Source organism: Schistocerca piceifrons, chromosome 5 (assembly GCF_021461385.2).
Source record: "Schistocerca piceifrons isolate TAMUIC-IGC-003096 chromosome 5, iqSchPice1.1, whole genome shotgun sequence".
NCBI classification, from domain to species: domain Eukaryota; kingdom Metazoa; phylum Arthropoda; class Insecta; order Orthoptera; family Acrididae; genus Schistocerca; species Schistocerca piceifrons.
Window position 1 is genome coordinate 660,699,878 of NC_060142.1, and position 13,406 is coordinate 660,713,283.

At 42.6% G+C, this 13,406-nt stretch overlaps 1 protein-coding gene across 1 annotated transcript in view; it reads left to right on the forward strand.

The window, feature by feature from the left end:
- LOC124799182 (pickpocket protein 28-like) overlaps positions 1–13,406 on the forward strand; it is a 148,798-nt gene that overhangs the window by 18,782 nt on the left and 116,610 nt on the right. Inside the window, exon 3 of the mRNA XM_047262717.1 lies at positions 12,835–13,068. Coding sequence (XP_047118673.1) covers positions 12,835–13,068 — 234 coding nt within the window. The remainder of the gene's footprint in view (positions 1–12,834; positions 13,069–13,406) is intronic.

The following is a 13,406-nucleotide window of genomic DNA, read 5'->3' on the forward strand; positions in this document are numbered from 1 at the left end:
ATGTCCGAACAACATCGCTTTGGTTCACTCCGACACGCGTTGTTGAGAGCCCTTGTTGGCACATAGTAACAATGCGGACGCGAGCGAACCGCGATATTGACCGTCCAGGCATAGTTGAAGTATAGACAACACGATCCGTGTACCTCCTTCCTGGTGGAATGACTGGAACTGATCGGCTGTCGGATCCCTCCGTCTAATAGGCGCTGCTCATGCATTATTGTTTACATCTTTGGGAGGGTTTAGTGACATCTCTGAACAGTCAAAGGGACTGTATCTGTGATACAATATCCACAGTCAACGTCTATCTTCAGGAGTTCTGGAAACCGGGGTGATGAAAAACTTTTTTTGATGTGTGTATATTCTTACCTCATGATTCTTGTTCTATAACCAACATATAGCATGACCATTGCCAAGGTTACAGAAGGAGAACAGACACGTTAATGACCTGACGGACAGCTCATAATTTGAAAAAAAAAAAAAAGAGTTGGGCATCATGGGGAGTTGAACACGGATCTCCCCCTGGGCAGTCTAACATCGGGACCACACAAGCACGACACAGCGGTTCTTGTAACTCCTTCGATGTTGCACATCTTGAGCTTTGACCGTTCACTGTTTCTATTTTGCTTCTTCTCTCACAGTTCAGTACACCATATTCCTGTTTTCGTGCTTGATCTGTGTTCGGTTTTCGACGGGCTACCCACTGGACTCTGAAGGGAGAGGAGCAGAGGGTGCGATGGGAACTTTCCCTTGTGAGTACAAACTCGTGATGAGCAAACAGAGTCACGAAAGTAACTTGAAATGGGCTTCATTAACCAATAACAACTTTTTCATAAAGTTCTCATACCTAGACAAGTTAGCAATTCTTAATAACTCTCCTGTGTACAACTACCTCCCCTGACACTTGTTTCTACTATAATACAAGAATATATGCTTCATTAAAAAATTTCTGCAGCGAAGTTCAACCATACGCAGTGTTCTAACAATAACAAGCTACACAGTTACAAATATTAAGAAAATGGATGTCTTAAAAGTTGGCTGTTATTATTCTTCTATTTCTATAATCTCATTTGCTCAATATGTTTCCTCAAAACATATTATTACAAAATCCTTTTTAAATACTGCTGCCCTCACTACACAGAAAGCCAGCTTCCGTCTTTTTTAAACCAAGTACATCGCCAGACTGTTCAACACACTCTGCTACTGCTACTCTCTGACTTAAATCTGATAAAGCAAAGTTAACCTCACTGATCAACATCTCTGGTTTCAGACACAGTCTTACAAAGAGTGATTATATCGATATTACAGAGATTGAGTACATTTATCAAATTCACAACTTCATTGACGTTTATGCCCAAAACTTCCTTAAAATCGTCGTGGCAAATAGGACAGCCCCTTTCAATCCCTCCAATGGAAATGACCAGAGAGCACGCCTAATGTGTTGTGCCAGCCTACACGAAAGGTTCGACCAAGGCAAACAGAAAGTTCTTTGTTACCCACCAAGCATCTACTGAAGTTGGGCATACTGTCACAGTATCAGACTACTCTATTCCCACGGATATGCACATAGAATTCGTAACTGCACACACAGAGTCATTCGTTTTACGTATTACTCCAGGTGGGAAAGGCAAGAACAGGTACAGTGGAATATGGCACTGAGACATTGTAAATATTTCAATTAATTTTTTTGGTTCATTCGTTCCTATATCGAGACAATACAATGAATTACAGTAATGAATATTAAATATATATCAATTAAGTTTACGGATTGGTAAAATATGTTTCATACAGAATCACGGCGTTCGAGCACGGCACTTTCGTTAAAGGGACGTTCATGTATTTTTAGCCATGTTTCTTCTCTCTGTGGTGAATCGGACTTCGAAGAGGACGGTGGATCGAGCTGGACAACTTTTTGCTTAAAAGTACGGAACCTTTTGCCATGCCAAGCCACCCAATAAATTTACAATGACTAAAGACACAAAATAAAACATGCATAGGTTAGTAACAACAATATATTCTGAAATAAAAACACATTTACATTATTATACTTACTTTATTCAATTACAAGTGCCGTGGGTTGCAATTCGTGAATAAAATAATGAAATAATGGAGTATTAATGGCGGTATGCCACATAGTCCGATCTGGACAAGACACAGAAAACAAAAGGTGCCTCTTCGTCTAATCTGAAGATGATGAAAAATCTTGAAATGTTTTCAGCGGCTGCATACAATATTTATACAGGCGTGGACTATACCTACGGCTCAAATTTTTCTTTATTTTATTACTTATAATTACGTTTTCTGCTAATAAAAGCTCAGCATGGAAATGTGCCTTTAAAATATGTGTGTGGAACTCAGAGAAGTGGCAAAACTTAATGCACTTTGCACAAGTACATCCGAGCCGGACAAACAGCAGATAAGTTTAGTTTAAAAATATGAAAAATATGTAAACTGTGGTTGATATGAACGCACCTAGTTGCTCACTCTTTTTATACCCGAGGAAATTTATTAACAGAAACGTAATTTAAAGTGCCGGATGTACTGGTACTAGTTGAGGTTACTTTAAATAAAATGTCATGAAGAGCCTCACAAAGAGACCCTTCACAGCTACTAAACTATTAGCCCTAGCAAAAAATTAACAGGACTTTTTTTTTCTAGGAAATTTAATATAGTTTAATTCTGTACTGGGAAACACTTCGCTAGAAGTAGAGGCTTTCGGATTATTCAAGAAAAAAGGTTACCTTTAAACGCCCCACACCCCCATGTTCACACCCTATCGGTCAGGATGTTTAGTACGTTGTCTGCGGCCGTCCGTCTTACCACTACACAAAAATTTGGGACTGTATGGCTTTTTCCCGTATCCTACCAGTTTTGGTCTTTGTTAACTGTGCTGATCGATCAGCAACGTCAATCAAGGCGTGCATCACCGAAAATGGTTTTACAGAATCTCGTGTGGTCAAATGAAGCTCACTCTTGCCCCTACCTTTGCGCCCAATGGATGCAATATAGAGGTTGTCTTGTGAGTTTCGATTCACGCATTCGATCTGCTGTATCACAGGATTTGGTGATGTCGCCGCTTGGTTTGCGTATTCGTGTTCCATTTACGATGCTCTAAACTACATATGCTTCACAGCTGTACAACATAGAACTAACTTCTCGTGCAGCGTTTTCATTCGTATCACTAAGGGGGCAGAAAATTTTGTGGGGTCCATTGGATTTCACTAGGGCATGTTGAAGAAGGTATCAAAGGTATCAGATTTTATATTGTGAATCCGTGGATACAAGAGACGTAATTGGCGGACCTCACATCCAGCCATGTCTATCTGTCTCTCTCTCTCTCTCTCTCTCTCTCTCTCTCTCTCTCTCTCGCACACACACACACACACACACACACACACACACACGCACACCCGTGCGTAAGGCCACGATATTCAGTTTCGTAATATTACTTTAATATTATCTTGAGTGTCGATACAAAGTTGAGAGATTGAAGATGCTGGATGTGATGTGATCAGTCATTCTGTATTATCACTTTATTCTTTACAATGGTTTTCCACTGCTTTTGGCGTTCGTAAATTCACTGCCTAATCTAGTAACCTTTTTCTATGTTTCCGACCACGTACTCCCCCACCTGTTCATGCCCATACTTAGAATTCGTGGAAACGTGTCCGTTTCACTTACTCTGAGTGACCTCCATGTGTCATAGTACTTAATTATGGAGCGTTTTCTGTGTTCTCTTTCTCAGAATGTTCACAGCATTACCGATATAGCCATGCATTGCAGTTTCTGTGAGAAATGTAGTTACAGAAACCGAGTTATCACAATCCACTTTCTTTATCACACTAGCTCACAGATTAGTGTTTATTGAGGCTAAAAATGGCACATTTCACTGCGAAAGGTGAGTCTATGCGGCAAGGCGTAATACACAATGATAGTTTGCCGTTAGTATCATTTCAGAATAGCCCTGAAGTTGGGCTTGTGAGAGTTCTCCCACATAGGTATACTTTTGTTCAACTCAGTTTGCGTTTCCAACGGTCCGGATTTCAGGGTAGACCATGTTCAGGAATTTCATGAAGATCCAGGTTTAAATTTGTAACATGTGGTCGCCTTCAAGTCTCGTGTTCACTAATTTGTATTATTCGTAGATGCACCACATGGCCTAACACGTCCGTCTGCTATGACTGGCAAACTTAGTGTGTAATTCTTGTTTTGTTAGGTGAGCAGGGGGCCTCTGTTTTTTGTTACCCAGCCAATCGGAAGCAAGAAAAAAGCTACACTTTTCTATAAGATAATGCAGTATGTCTGTTGCTCTGATAATGATTTTTTTTCCAGCAGTGGAAGACGTGGGTATGTCACCTTATAAGCCAATATCACGTCACAGCATGACTCTGGTTTTTTTTAAACATAAGCTACACTATTACTTCTTAAAAAAAGTCTTCACCTGAAACAGCATGACCTCTATAGTGATGTAAAGGACTAAGTAGTCATATACGCTACATGCTATCTGAGGTTGTTCCCAGGGCATCTCATATGGAACTGGACACTATCATAAAGCAAACATTTAAAACGCCGTAATGGGAGAAGAACTAGACTAACTACGATCGAGTGATGTGGGTAATTGGTTAAATCCCCCACGACTTTCTTTTGGATGATGGCGGTTCAGACGCCTGTTGTAGCGATCCAGCTACATACAGCTAACCTACTATGTTATCTAGTTCAGTTATGAATCAACCCATTTGAAGTGATCGTGACTCAGCTTGCCACTAAATTTGCGCCAAACTACCATAAAACACAGTGAATCCTGCTCGTTGCAAATCTGATGTGGTGTGAAAAAAAAGTCTCTGATTTGTGCTAACAAAAATTTGACCGTTTTCCTAATATTTATCTCTGCATACACAGTTAAGTACGATACAACTGTATGCATATATGGTTATGATGATGTGCCAGTAGGAAATCTGATTGTAAGTGAACACACAGTGCGCGGTCCGACACTTGTTATGTTTACTCGCATCTGCGTATGTTGCACCAGTCAGGCGTAAGTATCTCTGCTGTCATTGTCCGTTGCATTCAGCTTAATGGTGGGGGCCACAATTCGAACAAATACAATTCCCTTAATAATTGCACATTAAATTCACTGCAACTGTGGTGCACAGATGTTTCACGCTCACCAAAAGATACTTAAAATAGCAGCAGCACTAAAATCATGAATGACAGAAATAGGAACAGGATTCGAAACAACTACACTAATGGAGGACAACAATGTCTACATTAATAACAAAATTTCGCTAACATGACATTTATTTTTGAAGAAGAAGCAAATCAAAGATTAGTTTCTTTGAACAAATTCAAAACAGAACGTTTACAATTTTAATAGTTGTTTTAATCTTTGATGAGGTCTAAAGCAGCAGTTGTTATCTGTTACGATGCAGGCGGTGAGGTGCAATATTGTTGGCAGCCTATCGTTGCAGTCGGCGTGTTGAAATCAGCCCAGTCTTGTGTAGATGCTCCAGATGGATTATCTGATGTGGAATTCTACCTCAACAGTGACATATTATAGGCCACTGTACAGTTGGACATTGTTACAGTTGTTGCCAACATTCAGCTTTACAGAATGATTTATTACGTCCCTCATGCACAACGCTGAAGTAACTCAGTTCAGTAGAGGGTCTTACAGTTATTTCGATCGCGGAATTACAGTCTGTTCGTTTACCACGCGAATAACGCGACCGCAACTCGCCACTGTTGGCGGTAACACGCACACTCATAATAAAAAGTTTCTACACGCCTGTGACACAATTAACGGTCCATGCACACGGTAGTAAGTAAACTATTTAAAATGCACACGGCACGGTCACAGCGAACACATTTCATTCCAGAACACCGTAACTACAGTGTTGTCTGTCCATAGCTATAGTGTCGTAGTTAGGCGACACAGTTCGTTTGGTGGTTTTACACAGTGCAGCTACTCTGTCCACTTTAAACCTTTTCACATTCAATTACAGGAAGGAGCAGGAATGTATCTCGTCGTTAATCAGTATCGTTCGCACCAATTGTTTCACGACACGACATAGTCCACCTTCTCGGTACCAACATCAGTGCTACGCACGCTCTACTCACACTGTTTGACCCACAATCGATATTCTGATCGCTTTCACTTTGCTTGTACAATATCCCAGTATACATTTAACTTTAAAAAATCATTCCAATCAAAATTAAGGCAATAAATGATAAACGAAGACTCAAAATATTTTACATATTCAATAGACGAGAAAACCTAATTACTAATGTCCAAAAAGGGACATAATATCACTTGCTTATTATTATTTTCAACAAAGAGTTACTCATTACATTCTAGAACAAAATAAACACTATGCTGTATCACTAGAAATTCATGTACAGCTAGGAAGAAAGAAAGAAAGCAAGAAAGAACGTAGAACAAGAAACCTCTTATATAGGTTGCAACCAAAGATGTCTTCATACCGTTGCCGGCTTTCAAAACGACTACGCACCCTCCGAGTCAACGTGGAAATATTAAAAGTTCTGGCCGATTTCGTTGTCTCGGGGCTGGAATACGTAGTTGCCGCATTACAGACCAAATACTGCTGAGTCTACAGTATACGATAAGAATACACACATGAATCGAATGGTCGAAGGATTCTATCACTCGGCAATTCCGAATTATGAATATAACATATAAATTTATAAATGAAAGACTGCAATTAAATAAAATCTGAAGGTATTATCTTAACGACTTCAAATGATGAGTAAGATAGTAGAAGTACTTTTGACAATGCGGTATATTTCTGCAAAACATTTATTGGTGTCGATGGTCCAGCAATGAAATAAAATATAAGTTGAATAACAGGGAAACAATAGATTCCTACTGCAAGTTATTAGTTATGAACAACAACATAGCTCGCGAGATATTCACTTCTAAGCGCACACTGCGTCTTCACTGCAGAAGCCACGGAAATCACACAAGAGCACAGGTCGGCACTCCGAAATATTTCTATCCTCCGCGACCTCGCGCAAACTGCTCCACTGTCCAAGTCTTTCCGCCGACTGTGCGTCCGCCGCGCTCTACTGTCGGCGTCCAGCACTCACTCCAGTTTCCAGTGCCGTCCTCCCAGGACTACCTCTGTGTCCTCTCCGGAAAGTCGCTTCCATCCAGTCTCCCCATTCACGAGCGCTGTGATTGGCTAGAGCGCTCGCGCCATGTCTTCATACCAACGCACAGTCACACAAACATATGAAACATATTCGAAATGCTGGATTTACATTCAAATACTTGAAATTGAAGAAATATTCCTACGGCTGAACCATAAACACGCTATAACATACATTATTAAATACATAAACAATTAAATAAACATATATCAGAAGAAAAGAAGCAAAGGGTAGACCAGGAGCCTAATGTCTCTGTGCTTTCTAAAACACAGTAAATATTTAACCAATTTCTTCATGAACAGTATATATCGGATATAAACAAAGACATAGATGAATCAATATATATATGTATATATATATAAGCATGCTGCTACCGTTACTTCGTGTAACTGTGGAGTACTTATGGCCTGACGCGATCGATAATAATCCGCCACTTTGACCTCCAATAACTCATGCACTATTCAAGTTACATGCCTGTAATTCATACCAATTTTGGTTTACACTAATAGCTTTCTAAAGACACGTCGATCGACGAAATCGGATGAAGCATTTAAATTTTGGAAATTCGTTGCTTGGTGTTACTTCTATAATTTACCGTCAGATACTAAGCTTTAAAGTAATAAAGATATTGAAAATCTGATTACACCATCAGAATCGTCGTGCAAATAATGGTAATGTACATGTTTCTTTTTGAGGTATTATGATTCATCTGGCTAGTATTAATTTCTGCACGAACTGTGAAATGTCTGCCGGACGAGTGGTTCTAGGCGCTACAGTCTGGAACCGCGCAACCGCTACGGTCGCAGGTTCGAATCCTGCCTCGGGCATGGATGTATGTGACGTCCTTAGGTTAGTTAGGTTTAAGCATGCTTCCCACTACAATGAACTCGCTCCTAGTCCTGTGGGATTCAGTTCCCACCTCTGTATGGTGCTACCACCTAGTGAACAGTATAGGGTACTACTTCCAATTGGAAGTTCCCGCCGTTTTTGCTGTATCTTCGCGCAGAGACATTGTATAGCTGAGTGTTGCTCTGTAGAGGAGCCTTTCAGTGCTGTTTGTGTGACATTTTGTGATTTTTTCCTCAAAGCTATAGTATAAGGTAAATACTTTTGATTTGCCCAAATTTATGAAGGAAAACGTAAAATTTGAACGAGGAGAATTCCAGTTTGAACCAAAAGGAGCCATTCTGCAGTAAAATGGACGGATAACCGTACCGTCACTTTCCTGTCCTCAATTCATGACCCATGAGAAACAACCACAGTGAAAAGGAAAAACAAGGATGGTACTAGTACAGAGATTTCTTGTCCTGAAGTTGTGGCAGAATACAACAAAATAATGGGTGGTGTCAATAAGTTTGATCATTTACGAGAAAGGTATGCTATTGGCAGACGTTCTGTAAAATGGTGGATCAGAATATTTTATTTCCTGGTGGACGTTGCTGCAGTGAACAGTTCTATCCTGTGGAAAATAAGTAGAAGAGAAAGTGGACAGCATGATCAGCTCACATACAGGATCCATCTAGCCAGACAATTGATCGCTGGCTTCTCATCCCAAAAAAGGCGTGGACAAAAACCTGTCTTTCTGGCAAAAAGGGCTAAAGTACCTGAAGATTTTCGTCATGTGGCTGTAGGGGAGCATCAACCCATTTTAGGATAAACGTACTGGACGTGCCGTCATTGTAGTACCAAAGTTGTGGAAGAGAGCACTCGCTGTGTTTGTACATATTGTCAAATGCCACTTTGCATAGACCCATGTTTCAGAAAATTTCATGGCGAGTAATTGTGAACAATCATTGTAACAAGAGAAGTAAATTTATCAAATAAATATGACATACATTGAAAAAGTTGTTTTTGTCATTTAATTCCAAGGAAGGGCAGTGGGGAGAATACTTCCCACCTTGTTGTGTGACCCCACATTCACAGTTGGAGCAAATTTGGTATTCTGTATGATAAATATACCTCTCTGTTAACTACTATCTGCTCTCAATTCATTAAAAAAATTGCTCAATAATTTTGCCCACGAAAGGGTTAAGTAGTTCTAAGTTCTAGGGGACTGATGACCTCAGCAGTTAAGTCCCTTAGTGCTCAGAGCCATTTGAACCATTTTTGTGAAATGTCCGCCATTAAGGTTTCACAAAGTCCGCCTTCTTTGGCACTCCCGGCATAGACATCTCCTTCACCGACACAAAGCACCGTCCTCGTCACAGCGGAATTCCCAGCCACGCGGCCGATGGACCACATGCTGGGGCTACCCCTCCTGCAACGGCCGATGGCCGACACCACGCGGCCGGGCTGCCGAGCCCCCGCTAGCCGAACGACCCGAGCGGTGACCGCCAACTCTGAGAATATTTTCAGGGCCCGACGACACGCCCGTTACCTCACACCGGCGACCCATTATGATTTTGATTTTCAGTCATTTTCTTAAATCGATTAAGGTAGAAGCCTGGGTGGCTCTTTTCAAAGAAAAAGAGGAAGAATGAGTAGGTTTTCAGGTCCCATCGGCGACGAGGTTATCAGAGGTGGAGCACAAGCTCGTAGTGGCGAAGTATGGTGAAGGAAACCGACCCTGTTCTTTTCAAAGGAGCCCTTGCGGCGTTTGGCCTAAACTATTTAAGAAAATCGCGGATGATATCAATCTGGATAATCCACTGAGATTTGAACCGCTATTCTCCCGAGTGGAGAGATGGAGCCCCTCCACGCCCGCACCAAAGTGGTGACCAAACCGAAAAGTCCTACTGTCTCCTCCGTCAACATGCTAGTTATCTAATAAGTAGATCACAGGATGCTGGACTGTGGCGTTATCTTTGCGTCTGGGTAAAACTACGCATTAACACAGTCCATCAGGTGATAGATAGTGGACGAAACGTGAGTGAGGGTAGCAATTTGAAGAGCAGAGGGAAAAAAGTGACAAGGCTCGTGCCGTGGGAAAGAAACCTCTGCGGCAGTATGATGGGCAGTAACAGCAGTAGTGGCTTACTACCTGCGATAGTTCGTGCAAGGTTGGGTTTGTTAGTATGGGTATCATGTATCATTACCGTGGCAAGCGATGGAGATGTATCCGAGTTTGCTGCATTCCTGGAACAATCAGGATCGTTATATACTAGTAGGAGATCGGCCATAGATCATCTCACTGTGTGGGGGAGGGTGTGGAACTTGTCTGCTTGTAGTGTACGGTACGGCTTCCCTGCGTGGTGCCAGTTATTCGGTAAGTGTGTTCCAATTCGATATCCAGTAATGGTGGCTGATTAACAGGGGCTCACTTGTACCGTTGTGTTTGCGTGTACTTGGCCATAGATGTTAGGTCCTTGCAAGTACGTCTTTTGGTCTTTTATGTTTCCATGTATTGTTGTGGTCGTAGTTCCCCAGATTCAGAATAAACGGGTTCTGCGAAAGGCTCAAATGGCTCTGAGCACTATGGGACTCAACATCTTAGGTCATAAGTCCCCTAGAACTTAGAACTACTTAAACCTAACTAACCTAAGGACATCACACACACCCATGCCCGAGGCAGGATTCGAACCTGCGACCGTAGCAGTCCCGCAGTTCCGGACTGCAGCGCCAGAACCGCTAGACCACCGTGGCCGGCTTCTGCGAATGTCTGGAGTTCCTGTATAGTCTTGTGGTGGGTTTATGGATTACCTCCGTGAGAGTCTCAAGTCGGTTTTCCCAGTGAAAGTCCGCGATGTGTGTGTATCGTGGAGCATTGCTTATGATTTGGAGTACTTTGTTTTGTATGATCTGCAGACGGCGCAAGCGTGTGGGCACAGCGTATCCCCAGACAGGGGCTGCGTACGTCATCAGGGGTCGAATAAGTGTCATGTGCATGGACCTCGACACGCTTCTGTTCAGTGTGCTACGCCTGTTGAGCATAGGGTAGAGCTGTTTGAGCCTCGCGGTTGCTCTGTTGGTCAAGTGTTGTATGTGGCCCCCCAGAGTAATTTCCGGTCCAGCCAGACACCGAGGTATTGGGCGTGCATGTGGAGTTATTGGTCTGCAGTGTCGGTGTTTGCGCAGTTGCTTCGGTCTTCTAGTGAACAGAACGGCTTCGCACTTGTCGACGTTTACTCTAACACGCCATTTCTCTAACCAAGGCTCAGCCATTCTGACAAGGGAACCTCCCCATCCCACCCCCCTCAGGTTTAGTTATAAGTTGGCACAGTGGATAGGTCTTGAAAAACTGAACACAGATCAATCGAGAAAACAGGAAGAAGTCGTGTGGCGCTTCAGTCTGGAACCGCGCGGCCGCTACGGTCGCAGGTTCGAATCCTGCCTCGGGCATGGATGTGTGTGATGTCTTTAGGTTAGTTAGGTTTAAGTAGTTCTAAGTTCTAGGGGACTGATGACCTCAGATGTTAAGTCCCATAGTGCTCAGAGCCATTTGAACCATTTTTTTTTTTTTTTGAAGTTGTGTGGAATTATGAAAAAAATAAGCAAAATATACAAACTGAGTAGTCCATGCGCAAGACAGGCAAAATCAAGGATAGTGTTAGCTCAGGTGGGTCGTGGTCCCGTGGTGCCGCCATGGTAACTCAGCGTGTTCGGTCAGAGGGTTAGCTGCCCTCTGTAATAAAAAAAAACTGAGTTAATGGGTCAACGACGAACTTAAACGGGTGTCTTGCGATGTCCGCACCGAGCAGATACAACGAACGAAAACGAAAAAAATGAGATTAAAAACCAAACAAAAAAAGTGCTTAGCGTGAGCAGCTGCGGAACGAGAGGTCCTTGGTTCAAGTCTTCCCTCGAGTGAAAAGTTTACGTTCTTTATTTTCGCAAAGTCCGTTCGTTCATTGACGTCTCTGTTCACTGTAATAAGTTTAGTGTCTGTGTTTTGCGACCGCACCGCAAAACCGTGCGATTAGTAGACGAAAGGACGTGCCTGTCCAATGGGAACCTAAAACAAGGTCATAGGTCAACCGATTCCTCCACAGGAAAACACATCTGATATATTCTATACGACACTGGTGACGGCATGTGCGACACATGACAGGAATATGTTGTCGACCCACCTAACTCGTACACTTGGCGAAAGGGTAAAAAGATTCTTCTACCTTGCCGATTTAGGTTTTCTTGTGGATGTGTTAATCACTCCCGAAAAAATGATGAAAACATAAGAGTTTGTCACGTAAACTAGAACAAATGAATGCAACAGTTTCACAGTCGCATCAGACGGACGGACGGACAGATAATAATTGTCTGAAACAAAATTAAACTTTTCACGCGAGGGAAAACTTGAACCAAGGATCTCTCGTTCCGCAGCTGCTCACGCTAACCACGGGACCACGGCGCTCCTGAGCGCCCACTGTCCTTGATGTTGCACATCTTGCACTTGGACCACTCAGTTTGTATATTTTGCTTATTTTTTTCATAGTTCCACACAACTTATTCCTGTTTTCTCGATTGATCTGTGTTCAGTTTTTCAAGACCTATCCACTGTGCTAACTTATAACTAAATCTGAGGGGGGGTGCGATGGGGAGGTTCCCTTGTGAGTGCGGTCTGTAGGCGTATACGAGTGCAGTGGCTTACCACTGCGCCACCACTCCCCGGTGGGATCCTTTGAAAAGTACACCGGGAGGTTCCACATCTGTAATGACCTCTGAGTCGACGTGATGATAATCCTGCTTTTCTACGACTACGGAACTGAGGTGGGCGTGGCCCCCTTTTGTTGGCAGAGTATGCTGGGTGCTGACCTTCCTGCTGAGCCTCTCCGTGTGCTGCGTCTTCATCTGGCAGGCCAAGCACAAGTGGGACACGACGCCGGTCATCGTCACCTTCGCCGAGTCCTCCTACCCGGTCAGCAAGCTGCCCTTCCCCGCCGTCACCATATGCGGCGAGGCCAAAATCAACTACTTTCTCTTCTCCTACCAGCAGATGTATGAACGGAGGGACAACATCACTGAAGAACAGTAAGTCTTGGTAGATCTCAGTGTAATAATTCTGTAGCTGTATGTAAACCTAACACTGTATGTATGCCTAACACTTGGTTCAAGAATCATAAAAGAAGGTTGTATACATGGAAGAGGCCTGGAGATACTGGAAGCTCTCAGATAGATTATGTAATGGTAAGACAGAGATTCAGGAACCAGGTTTTAAATTGTAGGACATTTCACAAGGGCAGATGTGGACTCTGACCACAATCTATTGGTTATAAACTTAAAACTGAAGAAACTGCAAAAAGGTGGGAATTTGAGGATATGGAACCTGGATAAACTGAAAGAACCAGAGGTTGTAGAGAGCTTCAGGG